Source organism: Lemur catta, chromosome 7, assembly GCF_020740605.2.
Source record: "Lemur catta isolate mLemCat1 chromosome 7, mLemCat1.pri, whole genome shotgun sequence".
Lineage (NCBI taxonomy): Eukaryota > Metazoa > Chordata > Mammalia > Primates > Lemuridae > Lemur > Lemur catta.
This window is the reverse complement of record NC_059134.1, coordinates 104,671,814-104,688,969: the sequence shown is the minus strand read 5'-3', so window position 1 is coordinate 104,688,969 and position 17,156 is coordinate 104,671,814. Positions and strand designations below refer to the sequence as shown.

General features: G+C 49.8%; 1 protein-coding gene and 1 pseudogene across 1 annotated transcript; one reads left to right on the top strand and one right to left on the bottom strand.

Annotated features, from left to right (window-relative positions):
- Positions 1–9,436: 9,436 nt before the first annotated feature.
- On the bottom strand, positions 9,437–10,384 carry LOC123642833 (annotated as a pseudogene).
- A 1,560-nt stretch (positions 10,385–11,944) lies between these two features.
- On the top strand, positions 11,945–16,896 carry NDUFV1 (NADH:ubiquinone oxidoreductase core subunit V1). The gene is made up of 10 exons (XM_045558311.1): positions 11,945–12,158; positions 13,233–13,315; positions 13,389–13,559; positions 14,301–14,484; positions 14,734–14,923; positions 15,372–15,584; positions 15,753–15,919; positions 16,261–16,342; positions 16,486–16,631; positions 16,738–16,896. The coding sequence occupies exons 1-10, from the start codon at positions 12,087–12,089 to the stop codon at positions 16,822–16,824; spliced, it is 1,395 nt and encodes a 464-aa protein (XP_045414267.1). The 5' UTR covers positions 11,945–12,086; the 3' UTR covers positions 16,825–16,896.
- The last annotated feature ends 260 nt before the right edge of the window (positions 16,897–17,156 follow it).

The window sequence follows — 17,156 nt, the reverse complement described above, 5'->3', positions numbered from 1 at the left end:
CAGGAACTTGCCATTGGCTCTGGGATATTGGTGAAAAGGTTTAAGGAAGGGGCTTGGAGGTGGTCCACGCAGGCAAATGCGCATGTCCTGTGGAAACACTGGCCCAGAGGACCCCGCTTCAGAAAAAGGTTCCCAACAATCACGGGTGTGGGGACGGCGCCGAAGACTCACCAGGAGACTGTCTTGTCCTGTCCTCTGTCCTCCTTCCCCAGCCCACCCAGTGCCTACTCAGTGGGATTTCGGGCACCTCTTAGTAACTAACTTGGTGGCTCCTTTCACCATTTATTTGCTCACTCTCTGCGGGTCACGAACGCAAGCAACGTGCAGACCGCACAGCCACCCGTGGCGCGGGCGGAGCCCTGAACCGCATCCCGCAAAAGACAAGCAGAGGGCCCGCCCCGCCGCGCCCAGCCGGCCCGGCCTCCCGAGCATGCGCAGTCAGCCTCACGCGCTGGGGGGAGCGTGGAAGAGTCCTCTCGCGAGAAGTGAAACTGACACGGGGCGCCCAGTGAACAGGTGTAAGCCCCACGAACCTGTCTAAAGTTTACAGGCCCCTCTCGCTCACGGAACTTTCCGTTGCCTTTCCTGCGCATTCCTAAGGCGACAAATATCAACGCACAACAAATAACTGCCATATATTTGAGAGGAATCTCTAACATGAGAGACAATAATAAACAGAAAAAAGGCATTGGGAGAGGAGAGAGGCCATGCAGGCTGTACATGCAAAAACTTCAAATGAATTTTAATCATTATTTTCGGGGAAATAGAAGATATTACATCCAGAATATAAGAAAGGGGGGCTATTGAAAAGAACATGCGGAGGAAAAGGAGCTCTTAGAAATTAAAAATATGATAGCAGAATGAAAAATCTCAGGAGATAGTTGAAAAGTACATATAAAAATAGAATAAAAAGATAAAATCATGGAAAGATAAGAAAAATAGAGTATTATTTGAGGAGATCCAGAGAGAAGGAGAGGGGGAAGGGCAGGAAAAAAATAGGGAGGAAATGATCAAATGAATAATACAATACAATTTCCCAGGGCTGAAGAACATGAGCCTTCAGACTGAAAGGCACACCGAGTGCCTAGCACGAAGAATGAAAAAGGACCAAAGACTGAAACAAACGCACATCATGAAACTCTAGAGCCTCCAGAAATAAAATGGAGACCCTACAACCTTCCAGAGAGAGAAAAACAAACAGGTCCCACACCACAAGGAATAAGGAATTCAGAATTGCATCAGATTTTGGGGGGCAATTTTAAAATACTTTGACACTTCAGCGTCTCTGTCCCCTGCCATGGAAGCTGGGCTGGCCTTTGCGGCTGACTCATGAAGAGAGTGCAGCAGAAGTGACCTTGTGGGGTCTCCCAGGTTAAGTTAGAAAAGGTCACACAGCTTTGCAGTTGCTCTGTGATAGTCATTTCGGTCATTATGCAAAAGGTCCAGCTATCCTGAGGGTGCCATAGGGAGAGATCAGAGAGAGACAGAGACAGAGACAGAGAGAGATGCCTGAGGAGCCTTAGCTGTTCCAGCTTCCAGCTGTTCTCCCAGCCAGGCGCCAGCCTGGTGAAGAAGAAGAAGCCCTCAAGGTGACCTCACCATGGCTATCATCTTGAATGTTACCATGTGAGACCCTGAGTGAGAACGGCCTAGTTGAGCCCATTCAACCCCCAGATTCACAGCTTTGCAAGGTGTCCTCAGAAAGGGGAGAAGAGAGAGAGAACAAGGCAAACACATCTGCTCCCAGCTGCCCAGACCTGGCAGTGACACACTCTTGCCTCACTTGGATGCAAGAGGGCTAGGAAATGTAGTTTAGCCCCGTGCCTGGGGAGAGGAAATGAGTTTGTGATATCTAACCAGGCTCTACCACATACTACAACAAACCTGTGCATATATGGGAACTTGGTGTGTAATAGCCATAAATAAGTTTGCAAAGAGACTTATTTAGTAGATAGCATTAGTAAAACTGATTCAGCATATTAATAAAAATTAATAAAAATTACTCCTTTTACCTCACAGCATATATTTAATAAAGTCCAAACAGATCCATGATTCTCCACTGGGGGCAATTTTGTCCCCCAGAAGACATTTGGCAATGTCTGGAGACATTTTTTTGTCCCAACTTGTGGGGTACGGGCACCTAGGCATGCTGTTCAACATCCTGCAATGCACAGGACAGCTGGTCACAGCAAAGAAATCTCCAGCCCCAAGTGTCCATAGCGTCAAGGTTGAGAAACCCTTCTAAAGGGTTTACCCGCATGTGAAAGAGGAAAATAAAATACTAACAAAAAAAATTAAAGAAAATTCCTTATGACCTTGGGCTGGGTAGGCATGAATTTGTTAAACAAGGCCTCCAAATGAATGAACTTGACTATATCAGAGCTTAGGATTTCTCTTGTTAAAAAATTTTTTAAATTGACACATTGTACTTGCACATATTTATAGGGTACAATTTGATGTTTCCGTGTATATATATATATGTTGTATCGAATCAGGGTGTTTAGTGTGATCATCAACTCATGCATTTATCTTAGGATTTCTCTTGTACAATGATCATTATTGTTTATCAGTTCATCATATAGATGATAAAATCACAGGAAATATTTGCAACATTTGACAGGAAGAGGGAAGATTTGTGGTTTATAACAGTGAAGTTGGTGTTCCCACTAATCTCTCAGAATCCCCCAAATCCACAAAGATCATGAAAAACCAAAACATACACTTCATGTCTTATTAAAGTAGGAGATATCACAAGTGATTGTAGTTAGGAGCTTCTGTGCACCAAATGATACACCTGGACATTTGTAAAGCAAAAGCTAACAGGTAGACAAGGACTTTGGCAGCTGTAAACCACAGATTTCAAACTTTGTGATAGAAAAACAGAGAAGGCAGCATCCTTTCAATTGCTCTCGGAACATTTACTATAATAACCATACATCATGCCTCAAATAAAGTTTTAGAACATTCCAGAGAGACAGGGAGAGAGAAGTAGTACAGACAACAGTCTCTCATTATGAGGCAATAAAACTAAGAATAACAAAACCAGGAAATAAAAACATCCTAACAGCTGTACATTATAAATCTCTCTTAAAATGACTCTCATCAAAGAAGAAATCAAAACCAAAATTGCAGAACATCTAGCAAATTATGATGAAGATGCAACATATATCAGAATCATCAGCCTACTTTTGTCTGGATCACCACACTTTATGACCAGGCTTGCTATCTGGCAGGGCAGGCCCCCCAGCACCCCACCTTGCTCTTCTTCAAAATGGCTTGGCCATTCTTGGCCCTTTGTTGTTCTATACATTTTAGTATCAGTTTTCCCGGTTCCATGAAAAGCCCTGCTGGGATTTTGATGAGCATTTGCAGTGAATTTATAGACTGACTTGGAGCGATGTGACACCTTTATAATATAAAGTCACCCCACCTGGTGAAGCCCCGAGCAGCTGAGGTGCTGGCTGGAGGGGCACGTGGGTGATGAGGGAGGAAGGAAGCCATAAATACTGGCCGAGGCCTCCCAACCTGCTGCAGCGACCAGGCCCCTCCAATGTCCTTTTGGCTTTGAGTTTTGCATAATGTAAGGAAACTATCTTTGCAAGGAGCAAAGTGGTCACAGGAGGAAGAAAATGTAACAGAAGACAAACAGCTCAACTTGACTTTAAGAATAAAAACTCAACAGGTTTTTTTCTTTTTCTTTTTGTTGATTGACAAGATGGGGCCTGACATTTCTAAAAACTGAACCCTTGAGGAACGAGGAAGATGAGTTTCACATTTCTAACAGCTTAGGAGGGGTGTGGAAGAAGTGTGTAAGCTTTCTTGATTCCTGTCATCCCAAGTAGCCATCAGGGCTATGTTGGGTGAAAAAGAAGAGATTAGAACTTTTGTGTTAGGGGACAAAGGAAGTGTAGGCAGGACTCCAGAGGACAAGTGGGAGATGGGCCGAGGACCAATGTGGGAACACTCCAGATACGGAAACCTGACCTGCTGGGTATCTGAACACCCACCTGCTACAGGGGGGTACCAGGAGGAGTGGACCCAGGGACTGTGCTGGTATCTGGGACCAGTGCGCGACAGAGTCTCATTGAACTCCCTGACGGAAACTGCAAACCATGCCCACTGCTTCAGGACCAGCACAGGCCAGAGAGCGCCCTGAGATGCCGGCAGGATGGTGGGGAGTGGTCTCACGCCAGGGGCCCCGGAGTTGGGCCAGCGGGGAGGCCTGGGCTAGGCGTCATTAACTGTGCCACTTGCCTCAATGTACTCACCTTGTGCTACGTGTACCCTGCCAGCCGTGACTGACTGATATTACTCTTTCGAGTTTAAATTTATGGGGGGAGGGGGACAAAAAACAAAAAACAGGCAGATTTCCTATTCAAGATAGCAGAGTACAACCTGAAATCCACTCTGTCCCTCAAACACATCAAAACCAGAGAAGAAAACCACTTTAAAAATGAAATTTCGGCCACACAGAAATGAAAGGGGAATTCTGTGTAGACTTGAAATAAGCCTTTCTGCGAAGGAAAGAACAGGAAGAAACCCATGGCTAGGGGTGTTCTAGCCAGGAAGCAGGAGCCCAGGCAGGCTGAGCACAGGGGCCCTGGGATCAGGCCCTCCGTCTGTGCCCAGGGCTGTGGGGCAAAGGTGAGGATCCCCAACAGCCTGGAGGGGGGAGCCAGAAATGCCCTGCCAGGGCATGGGCACAGGGGTGCAGAACTGGGGAGAGAGGGAAGTGCAGAGGAAAGCAGTAAACTTTGTTTCAGTTCCATATTGGGCAGGAGGAGAGAGATAATTAATTAGCTTTTGCTGGGAAATGAAATTTAGGTACCAATTAAAAATTTAAGGTTAACCACTACAATGGAAATAAAATGTATCACTTCCAAACCAGTAGTAGAGGAGAAGAAACTAGCACAAAGAAAACTCAATTAATTCAACAGAAGACAGGAAAATGGGGGGGGGGGGGGGGGGGGCGGAGAAATAAAGAGAAAGAATGCCAAATAGAGAACACACTATGGTACGGCAGATGTAAGTCCCAAGACAGTAACAATAAATGCAAATAGGTCAAACTCTCTCCTTAAAAGATAGATACTTATTGGGTTAAAATAAAACAAAATCAAATTTAATTACATGTTCTTTTTAAGAGATACTCTTAAAACAAAATTGAAATAGAAAAAAATTTACCTAATTCTAATAAAAAGAAAGCAATATTAGCAATATTACTATTAGAAACATAGACCTCAAGGCAAAATCATTAAAGAGACATAGAGAAATATCCCATATTAGAAAAAGAAAAAAATCCATCAAGAAAACTTTCTTTAAAATATAGGTGATCAAAATGGCTCAAGGGCCCGGGCGCAGTGGCTCACGCCTGTAATCCTAGCACTCTGGGAAGCCAAGGCGGGAGGATCACTCCAGGTCAGGAGTTTGAGACCAGCCTGAGCAAGAGCGAGACCCCATCTCTACTAAAAATAGAAAGAAATGATTTGGACAGCTAAAAAAAAAAATATATATATATATATATATATATATATATATATATAGGAAAAATTAGCTGGGCATGGTGGCGCATGCCTGTTGTTCCAGCTACTTGGGAGGCTGAGGCAGTAGGATTGCTTGAGCCCAGGAGTTTGAGGTTGCTGTGACCTAGGGTGACTCCACAGCACTCTAGCCTGGGCAACAGAGTGAGACTCTGTCAAAAAAAAAAAATGGCTCAAGGAAATAGATAAGTAACCATAAAAGGAATGGAAATAGTGTTCAGTTCATTGCTAAGAAGAGGTCCCAGCTCCAGATGGGTAAGTTCCAGTCATGCTTCAGGAAATGGATCATTTTTTTTTTTCTTTTTTGGGGACAGAGTCTTGCTCTGTTGCCCAGGCTAGAGTGCCGTGGCATCAGCCTAGCTCACAGCAACCTCAAACTCCTGGGCTCAAGTGATCCTCCTGCCTCGGCCTCCCAAGTAGCTCAGACTACAGGCTCATGCCACCAAGCCCAGCTAATTTTTTTTATTTTTAGTAGAGATGGGGTATCACTCTTGCTCAGGCTGGTCTCGAACTCCTGAGCTCAAGGGATCTATCTCCTGCCTTGTCCTCCCAGAGTGCTAGGATTATAGGTGTGAGCCACCAAGCCCGGCCTAAGGAAATGGATAATTTTCAACCTCAGGAAACTCTTCCAATATATAGAAAAAGGTGGAAAGTGGCACACTTCATTTTAAGGGGCTAGCATAATCTTGTAACAAAACTGGACAAGATCCCGTGGAGAAAACAAAACTATAGGTGTCCCTGTCTTATAAGTATTGCTGTAAAAATTAAAATGTTAACAAAGCAAATTCAGCAGTACAAGGAAAGAATATTACATCATGACCAATAGGTGTTTATACCCAGAATAACAAAAAATAAGAATAGCAAACATTTACATAGCACTTACTATGTGCCAGGCCCTGTTCTAAGGGCTTTACGGAGATTAAAACATTTAATCATCATGACATCTTGAGGCACAGAGAGGGCAAGGAACTTGCTCAATGACACACAGCCTGTGAAATGGTAGAGCCCAGAATTTAGTCTGGACAGGCTTCCACTTCTGCTCTCAGCCACCTGACTCTGCCACCACTTTAGTTCAACAGATTAGAAAAATGGCTGATGTAATTAACCACAGATTAAAGAAGAAAATATAATCATCTCAGATGCAGAAAAAGCATTCAGTGAAAGTGAGCACCCCTTCGAAGACAAAACTGCTCTTGGAAAGGAGTTTCCTTAACAGAATCCAGGTCTCTACTAAAAGTCTCAGCAAACCTCATGCTTACTGGTTGCCATGACAACTGTCACATATACTAATTGTTTTAAGATAAATAGACTAGAGTTCTCAGTGGGGTTTACCTTCATGCCTGATGGAAGGGAGGCCCATTTCCAAGGAGCCTCTGGGCAACAGAGCAAGCCATGCCCAGATCAGATTGGGCAATGGGAATTTTATAGGCCTGAATTACCACTACCTCTACACCCAGCTTGCGAGCAAGCCAGTTGGAAGCTAAGGATACATTGCCCAGGATGCAGCAGGTGTCATGAAAGATGGTCTGAGTGCCTGGGGAAGAAGACATATGGCAGAAGGCAATAAAGGATGTCGGAGAACACAGTGTCTTTATTTTCATGAGCAGCTGCTCCTAATTAGGGGAAACAGAGTTATAAACTCACATGCATGAGTTCCGTTTCTAAGCATTCAGTGGGGAACTACTGGCCTAAGGAAATCCGAAGACACAGGGGAAGAAAAGGCAAAACAAAAAACCCTAACAATGGAACTGGGGACCTTAATGTTAAACTTTTACACACTCCCATTAAAATCACACCCCAGATAAGGAACCATGTGGTCTCCACTGTTCAGCCTTACTCTGAAGTTCTTAGTTGGTGCAATATAAGAAAAACCCCATAATACTCTGAAACTTAAAAAAAAAACAAAGAACAGTGTTGCTCTATCAGTTAGGCAGAGGATGGAATAAACAGGGATATAGGCTTAGGTTTTAGCTATAACTTTAGTTGGTCAACAAAGGATTTTTAATTTTTTAATCTTGGTACTTTATTATTTTAAAAATGTCATCATTCAATGCAATCAAATGTCAATCTCTGTATAGGACATGCAGTGGATATAGGCACTAGATACAATGTGTTATGAATTTAATTAAAAATGTTACATTTACTTTATTAAAAAAAAAAACAAGAAATGAGACCCCTGACATTAGAAAGGAAAAGACTAGGCTCTCCTTATTTCTCAACAGTATGATCACTGGCACAGAAAATAGAAAAGCTTCATTGGGCAAACTTTTATAATACACATTAAGGCTGCAGTCCCCAACCCCTGGGTCTTGGACCACTACCCGTCTGTGGCCTCTGAGGAACCGGCCCACACAGGAGGTGAATGGCAGGTAAGTGAGCAAAACTTCATCTGTATTTACAGCCGCTCCCCATGGCTCGCATCACCGCCTGAGGTCCACCTTCTGTCGGATCAGTGGAGGCATTAGATTCTCACAAGAAGCATGCAACCTAGATCCCTCGCACGTACAGTTTACAGTAGGCTTTGTGCTACTTCTCATAGGAGATTCTCATAGGAGCATAAACCCTACTGTAAACTGCGCACGTGAAGGATCTAGGTTGTGTGCTCCATATGAGAATCAAATGCCTGATGATCTGAAGTGGAGCTGAGGTGGTGATGCTAGCGCTGGGGAGCAGCTGCAAATACAAGATTATCATTAGCAGAGAGGTTTGACCGCATAATAAATGTAGTGCGTTTGGATCATCCCACAATCATCCCGCCCCCACTACGGTCTGTGGAAAAACTGTCTTCCATGAAACCAGTCCCCAGTGCCAAAAAGGTTGGGGACCGCTGCATTAAGGGATCTGGATGCAATATCCATAAAGGCAAATCGATAATGTTCTATTCACAAACAATAACCAATTAGAAATGTAATCAGAAAATATAATAAAAACACAAAAACACAAAACATCACATAAAATACCTGCATTAAAATATGTGCAGAATTTTTTTTAAGCAAAAATTCAAAACGTTGAGTGAAGGACCTAAGAGATCTGAGAATCTTCCTGGGTGGGAGGATGCACTATTGTAAAGATGTGGGTCTTTTCTGGCTTGATTTATAACCAGGTGCGCTTAGGGAAACACTCTTGGGGGCATTTGCTGTGCGTCAGGCACTGCCCTGAGCACCTACAAGCCCTTCGTTTACTGCCCAGTGGCCACCACCTGCACTCCTTTCGGGTGTATGTTATCCTCACTTTCCACATGAGAAAACTGCGGCCCGGGCCATAAACTCTCACAGCTAATAAGTAGTGGAAGCCAGATTTGGAATCCAGGCTGCTAACCTTGAAGCTCTGGTGTCACCAGCAGATAATCACGATTCTAAATCTACTTGTATCAACATGGACTAATCAATGAAAGAAAGCAAGATAAAGTTTCATTTTATGGAAAAATACCATTACTGCAAATAAAAAGCACCAAGCACTCGCTTTCCTTTTGTACATGTAAAAGCATTTTTTTTTTTAAAGATTGGGAGAGAGTATCAGATTCAACAGTATTTGGCTCTGGGACAGTGGGGAGGGACTTTATAGTTTTTTCTGTAAGAGTCCAAATTATTACAGTATATTCATATTCCACGGTGAAGTGTTTTAAAATCACCTAGAAAACACAGTGTGAATAGCACAATGACAATGGGGATTGTCAGATGGGAAAAGTATGTTACTATTTCTTGCTTTTTCGTATTTCTTCAATTTCCAACAAAGGAAAAAAATTAATATTTTGCATTTTCCAAATAAAAAGCTCCATTACAATATTGCATAAGCAACTTCCTTGAGAAGCTCTGTGCTGGGGCTCAGAGAAGAGAGATCTGATCATGTCTTACTCACACTGGGCCTGTGACAACAGTTGCTCAAGGTAGTTGCACAAGTGGTCAAAGAAAGCTTCCTGGGGGAGATGACATCCAAAGGGTTCCTCAGGAGGAGGAGGAGGAGGAAGGCCACCAATCAGGGAGGAAGACAGATCCTCTGGTGCAAACCCAGCTTGCTGTGGGCAAAGACATCAGAGCTGGAACTGGGGAGGTCGGCAGGCACAGAGGAACAGCACCTTAAATGCCAGGCCATGGGGCCCTGGGCTTGGTCCTGAGGGCAATGGGGAACCATGGAGGGTCTTAGGCAGGGGAGGGGTAAAATGAGTATGAGATTTACAATAATCCTGCTGGTTCTGTTTGCAGAGAAAGGACTGGAGGGGCCAAGATGCCAATGGGGGAGACCCCAGGGAGGTTTTGTTAATTGCAGGTGAAAGACGACAGGGCCACAGCCATGGGGCAGGGCCTGGGAACGCAGGAATAGGGAGTGTTTGGAAGGCAGACTTGCCAGATGCAGTGGATCCGGGGTGTGCGGGACAAGGAGGTGCCCTTGATGCCACCCAGTCTGGCCTGGAGATGGTTGGGGAGGCAGATACATGGACAGTGGCACAGGATGAGACAGGTGCCGAGAAAAAGTGAGAGCCAGGGCCTGGATGCCACACAGGAGACTTCCTAGGAGGTGACACTAGAGTGGACCTCCTTCTTTACTTGGGGAGCCTGGCAAGCAGGTGCTTTAGTGGGCGGAAAGTGAGGGGAGATTTATCATCAGGGGACCTCAGGCTGAGTTCTGGCAGCTGGGCCATCCTGGGCAGGCCACTCAGCATTACTGATACACTCTGTGTACTTCTGAAAACAGGGCTCATCATTCCCTCACTGGGTTGTGAGAAGATTAAGGAGGTAACACATAGCAAGTGCTTGGCGTAGAGCCTGGCACTGGATGAACAGGGGATACTTCCCCTCATCCTCCATTTCCCGTCACACCATGCCCGGCCATCTCCTGTCCCCAGCATCCCTCAGCCTGTGTTCCTTGACCCAGTTAAAAAGAGATGAGGAAAGAATCCCGCCTCTGCCTCCATCCTTCCCCCCATCTCCCGCCCTAAAGGGAGGGATCCGTGGACTCAGGTCTGAGCCCTGGATTAGCTGTGTAATCCCCGGCTCTGCCTAGGCAATCTCTTTCCCTGCCCAGGAGAGGGGACCTGGGGCAGGGAGCCAGGACTCCCGGGCCCTGGGCCTGGCACTACCCTACACTTCTGGGAAACCTCAGACAGGGTGGAAATGCTCTTGGCACCTCTCTTGGGAACACCACTGACATCCATGGGACAGGCATGTCAGTTGCTCTGTGGGTGTGCCATGTGCAGGAAGAAACACCTGGACTCGAGTCCAGCTCCACCACTCGGTGGCTTCATGCCCATGGGCAAGGGACAAAATGTCCCTGGGCCTCATTTTTTTCAGGTACAAAATAGAGTGAACACCATCCAGGGCTGCTGTGAGAGTATGAGAAAGTAGGTCCAAATGAGTTTGTAAATAGCACATCTGAGAGAGACAGGAAAGGATGCTTACAGCCGAGAGAATAGAAATGGCTCCTTCCCATAAGGACTGGAAAACTGAGCTGGGGACAGAAGGCCAAAAAGAGCGTTCTGGGGAACTGAAAAAGACAAGAGGTCATCAGGCTTCCAAGATTTCCTGAGAAGGCAAAGGACAGAGGACCTCCTCCGGTCAGGGGAAAACCAAGTGACTGGGACAGCCACACAAACACCCTAAAGCCTAATGAGGCCAGAAGGTGGTCTGGGGTGATGGTGTCCCAGCAGTGGCCTGGGCGTGATGACCCTGGTGGAGGAGGGAGTCGTGGAGCCCTTACATGCCAGACTAGTGCCTGATTCCTTAGGCAGTAGGGGCCACTCCAGGATTTTGAACAGCAACGCAAAGTGCTGGAACTCTCCTGACAAGAGTTGAGAGGACTCAGAAGCGCCCAGCAAGAAGATGCGCATCCACCGACCCTCTCCCTCCCCTCTGCCTCACCCAGCCTAGGATTCGAGACGCACCTCCTCTAGCTAGACCTTCCCGAATAACCCCCTGCCTGCCTTGGAGTCGCCCGGCTCTCTGTGGCTAGTGAGCAACCCTTCCCTGAGCACGTGGATGTCCGGGGGAAGCTCACGGTTTGGCCGGGCTTGGTGTGGGACAGAACAATCACAACGCAGTTGAGGACTGGGCTGTAACCTGCCTGATTTCTCCCTCCTCCCCTCAAACACGGTGCGTACAGCAGGTGCACACTGAACGTTGAACCTGTAGAAAGTGGAACACACCAGGACCCAGCAGAAAGCAACATGCGACGTTTGTTAACATGGGGCTTCAAAGGCTGGGAGCCCCCAGGCAAAGGCCAAGAAGCGGAGCGGGCGAATAATGGAGCAAAGGGGCAAACGGACGTCCAGTTAGCAAACGCCAGCCGGGCGCCGGGAAGAAGGCGGGCCGAGGCCCGCGGGACTACGTCTCCCAGAAGCCTCAGCGCCAGGCAGGGCGCTTTCGGCCTATCCGCCCTCTCCGAGGAGGCGGGGCCGGGGGGGCGGGGCGAGAGGGCGCAGGGATGCCTGGTCGCGCTGCGGGCGCTGAGCGCGTGACGTTATTCCTGTGCGCCGCTTAGCGTCTGTGTCGCGCCGGTTTCTTAGCCTCAGACTTGTGAAGGTGACAGCGTGAAGTGACCCGGCTGGCCCCCGCGATGCTGGCGGCACGGCGGCTGCTCGGCGGGTCGCTCCCCGCGCGGGTATCTGTGCGTTTCAGTGGCGACACGGTGAGGCCCCGCCTGGCTCTGGCCAGGGGCGTCCGCGGGCCGGGTCTCGCTGCCGCGCCTTTGTGCTTGCGGGCTCTTGGGTCTGCAGTGCCTTCTGGAGAAGCCTCCTCTTCTCCCCAGGCCGGGCAGGAAGGTTGCCGCTCCAGCCTGGTTGTAGAAGGGAAACAGGTTCCAACGGGAGACTGACTCCTCCGGGCCCGCCACCTTCTTAGCTTCCCTTATCTAGTAGTCCTCCGGCCCAGCGGGAAGTTTTGCGGGTTATAAAGCGTCCTAGTCTTTTATTCCTTCCTTGCCACAGCCTTGTAGGGCGTGAAGTGTTCATAGCTCCATTTTGCACATGTAGAAAATAGCCTTGGAGAGGGCTGCGCACCTCTTGATTCCCCATCCAGTGCTCTGCCCCCTGTAGTGGTTGAAAAGTGCTTTTAAAGTGGAAGTCTGGAAGTCAAGGCCTCTTTAGCCCTCATCTGGGTTGCTCTCCACTGGGTGGTGTGGAATTCCAGCCTCCACTTCTGCTCAGTTTTATCCCAAGTGGGCCCCCTGCATCACCTTTGTGTCCCAGCCCCAGGGAGGCATTTCTTTTCCATCAGTAAACACATTACTAACTCCTCAGCAGAGTTAGTAAGATAAGGCCCCTGGCCTAACCAAGTTTTGGTGCACTGGGAGAGCCACACAAGTAAAGGGACATGCCACCACACTGGGCTTGGGGAGGCAGTATGGTGCCATGATTCAGGTGTGGGCTTTGGCTATGGACAGACCTAGGCTCAAATTCTGTTTGCTTTTGGCAGTGTGGCTTTCCATGAGTTCCTTTGGCTGTGAGCTTCAGTATCCTCCACTGTAAAGTGGAAGGAATCATTCCTATCTCAGAGTTGTTATGAGGATGAAATAGAATTTTAGATATAAAATGCTTAGTTCAGTACTTGCATTCAGTGGTGATGGTATCTATGATGCTACAGAGTTTGAAGCTTTGGCTTCTCCCCTGTCAGCCCAGCCCTTCCTAATAGGGGGACCCAAGAGTCTATAGCAGCTGACCCAATCCCTCCTGGCCTCAGCTGGGCCTCCTGACTCTCTCCCCAGACAGCACCCAAGAAAACCTCATTTGGCTCACTGAAGGATGAAGACCGGATCTTCACCAACCTATATGGTCGCCATGATTGGAGGTGAGACAGTGTTCTTAGTCTGGTGGGTTCTGGAGTAAGGCCCTCCCTTCACTGCCTTGCCCACGCTGTCCAGGCTGAAAGGTGCCCTGAGTCGAGGTGACTGGTACAAGACAAAGGAGATCCTGCTGAAGGGTCCCGACTGGATCCTGGGTGAGATCAAGACCTCAGGCTTGCGGGGCCGTGGAGGCGCTGGCTTCCCCACTGGCCTCAAATGGAGCTTCATGAATAAGCCCTCGGATGGAAGGTATGTACAGGGAGACAGAGATGTGGTTGCAGGAGAGACCTTGGGGGTGGCTGGCCTTGCCTGGACTTTTGGGCTGTTTCCTTAGAAACCGAGCATGAGTGAGGTAGCAGAATGTTTCCAGGCTTTATGTGGATGGGACTTGTATTTTTCTCTGGAATTCCTCAGGGGAGACTGCATAGCAGAATCAACACAAGACTTTGAGTCAGGCAGACTTAGTTTAAAAACTAGCTCTGCCTTCTAATAGAGCTTTGGGTAATCTCTGGCCTTTTTGAACCTTAGGCTTCTTTTTTGTAAATGGATATAGTGATATGAAGGGATTAAAGAGATAATGTTTGTACAATTTTTGGCTGGTACATTGGTTGGCACACAGAAAGCAAATAATTAAACCTCAGCTACTTTACCTCCTTTTGGCCCCAGAGATGTGATGGGGGTTGAGGAAGGTTCTTTGTGACCAAGAGTAGGATCTGGCTCTCAAGGGAAAGCACAGGGAGAGATGTTTGGACTGAGCAGAACAAAGACCTTTCTTGTGGTCATAGCCACCTAAAGATGGAATAGGCAGTGAGTGCCCTGTCATTGGTGGTGAGCAAGCAGAGCCCCAGCGGACTCTGTTGGGAGGGCAAACAGGGATTGGCTGTTGGAGGAGACATCTCTGAGGCCTCCCTGGGTGGAGTGGAGGTGGCATGTAGTTGAGGACCCAGTCCTGATGGCCCAGTATCCTGTCTGAACCTCGGGCCCCCACAGACCTAAGTATCTGGTGGTGAATGCGGACGAGGGGGAACCTGGCACCTGCAAGGACCGGGAGATCATGCGCCACGATCCTCACAAGCTGGTGGAAGGCTGCCTGGTCGGGGGCCGGGCCATGGGCGCCCGTGCCGCCTACATTTATATCCGAGGGGAATTCTACAATGAGGCCTCCAATCTGCAGGTGGGCAGGGAGGGGCATCAACAGACGAGAAGGTACTCGGCGTGTACTCACACAGCCCCCATACCCAACATAGTGCTTAGGTGTTGGCACCTGCTCTGTCGGGTTGATCTGGGAGGGTGGTGACCACTCCTGCATGTGTCCCTCGACAGGACTTGGCACCCAAAGCCCCAGAGCCTTAACCTGGGAGGCCTTCAAGGGCTTCATGACTCCTGAAATCATAGGCTGGGGACTCACACCCTTGTCCCGCAGGTGGCCATCCGAGAGGCCTACGAGGCAGGCCTGATTGGCAAGAACGCCTGTGGCTCTGGCTATGATTTTGATGTGTTTGTGGTGCGCGGGGCTGGGGCCTACATCTGTGGAGAGGAGACGGCGCTCATCGAGTCCATTGAGGGCAAGCAGGGCAAGCCCCGCCTGAAGCCTCCCTTCCCTGCGGACGTGGGTACGCCCTGGCCTGACCCTGGGCCTTGTCTTGGCTGTGTCCTGTGTAATCTGGGCTCTGGCTAAGTCCTCCCAGGATTGTTCTTATGGCATTTCTGAGTGCCCTCTGGGCCGGGCCAGAAACAGAGAGTAGGGTGGTAACAACATACAACAACTGCCTCCTGCAGTCCCTCACCCCGCCTTAGCCGCATGTCAGACACCCAAGCCCCCTCCGAGCTAGTCTATGGCTCTGCCTACACAGTACCTGCCCTGGGAGCTAGGGGATTGGTGGTGAACAAGGCGACACAGCTCCTCTTGAGTTTGGGGTCCAGCAGGGGACAGGAATGACAAAGGGCTGGAAGAGCAGGGGCTCTCTGCCATGGGAGCAGGACCCTGGGACAGACCCTGCTGCCAAGAAACCTGCCCCCAACCCCTGGAAGCCACTGGTTTCTCTTCCCATTTCCCTGAAGGAGTGTTCGGCTGCCCCACAACTGTGGCCAATGTAGAGACAGTAGCCGTTTCCCCCACTATTTGCCGCCGTGGGGGTACCTGGTTTGCTGGCTTCGGCCGAGAGCGCAACTCAGGCACCAAACTATTCAATATCTCTGGCCACGTCAACCACCCTTGCACTGTGGAGGAGGAGATGTCTGTGCCACTGAAGGAACTAATTGAGAAGCACGCTGGTGAGGCCTGGGGCCAGCCGGTGGGGGCAGGCAGGGCGTCCATGAAGAGGGACGAGGTGGGAGGTCAGGAGCTGGGGCTGGGTTCTGGGGCTGACACAGATCCTGGGCTCAGGACTAGGCAGGTGTGCTGGCCCCAGCCCTGACCATCCATCTCTTTGGGGATCCCAGGGGGTGTCACAGGTGGCTGGGACAACCTCCTTGCTGTGATCCCTGGCGGCTCGTCCACCCCACTGATCCCTAAGTCCGTGTGTGAGACGGTACTGATGGACTTCGACGCACTGGTGCAGGCACAGACGGGCCTGGGCACGGCCGCAGTGATCGTCATGGACCGCTCGGTAAGGGCTCGCCCACATGCCCCCACCCCGTCCCTGCCTCCTGCCAGCCTGGGTGCCGACTCCTTCCTTGGGCCTCTCGGAAAACCCTCTTGCCAGCTCTCTGGTCTCAGTCCTGCAGCCTGAGATCCAAGTGATGTGGGAGGGGAGGGAGCGAGGCTGCTCTGGGGGAGAACACGCCTGGAGCCTGGGCAGCGCTGGGTGCTCGGGGAGGGCTGAAGGAGCCAGAGTGCTGGATGGCCTGGGAGGATCTGCTGGGACTGCGGGAGGGGGTGCTTTAGAGGGGCTGAGGCCCCAGTTTCTGTCTGGCCTTGGATGCCTGCTCACTGCCCCTTGTCACCCAGACGGACATTGTGAAAGCCATCGCCCGCCTCATTGAGTTCTACAAGCACGAGAGCTGCGGCCAGTGCACCCCGTGCCGCGAGGGTGAGCATCCGGGCAGGTTAGGGGTTTGCTTGCTGTGGCTTCACTCAACCCCTACCCTCCCGTGTGGCCTGCACCCGTCGAGTGCTGTCCCACAGCCTGGCTGGGGAGACGATCAGGCCCCTCTCTTGTGGCTGTGGCTGCAGGTGTGGACTGGATGAACAAGGTGATGGCCCGCTTCGTGAAGGGGGACGCCCGGCCCACTGAGATTGACTCGCTGTGGGAGATTAGCAAGCAGATAGAGGGCCACACCATTTGTGCTCTGGGCGATGGGGCTGCCTGGCCCGTGCAGGTACTCACTGCCCAGCTGCGTGGCACTAAGGAGGCGGGTGCTGAGAGCCCAGGGTGTTGGGGATTTTGGACTCTGCTTCATGCAGCCTCCTGCTTCCCCCACACAGGGTCTGATCCGCCACTTCCGGCCGGAGCTCGAGGAGCGGATGCAGCGGTTTGCCCAGCAGCACCAGGCCCGGCAAGCTGCCTTGTGAGCCCACCACCCTGGCCCCATGGCTCGGGCCATCTGTCTGGAATGCCGAACAATAAAGCAAGCGCTGCCCACATGCCTGTTGCAGCTCCTCTGTGACTTTGCTCTTTACCCCGTCACCTCTGGCCCTACTCATGGAAACCTGTTCCTAGACATGGCCGTGCCTTTTGAAGGTCCACATCTTGCCTTTTGGGAGTCAGTGAGTCAGTCCTAGACCATCCTGAGCAGCGGTCCCTGAGTGGAGGATTCAGGGTGGGGTGGGGGACTGGGAGGGCTGGGCCTGGTCCCTTTGGCCTGAGGTCACATTTGGGCCCAGTGCAGCATGGACCCCTGGAG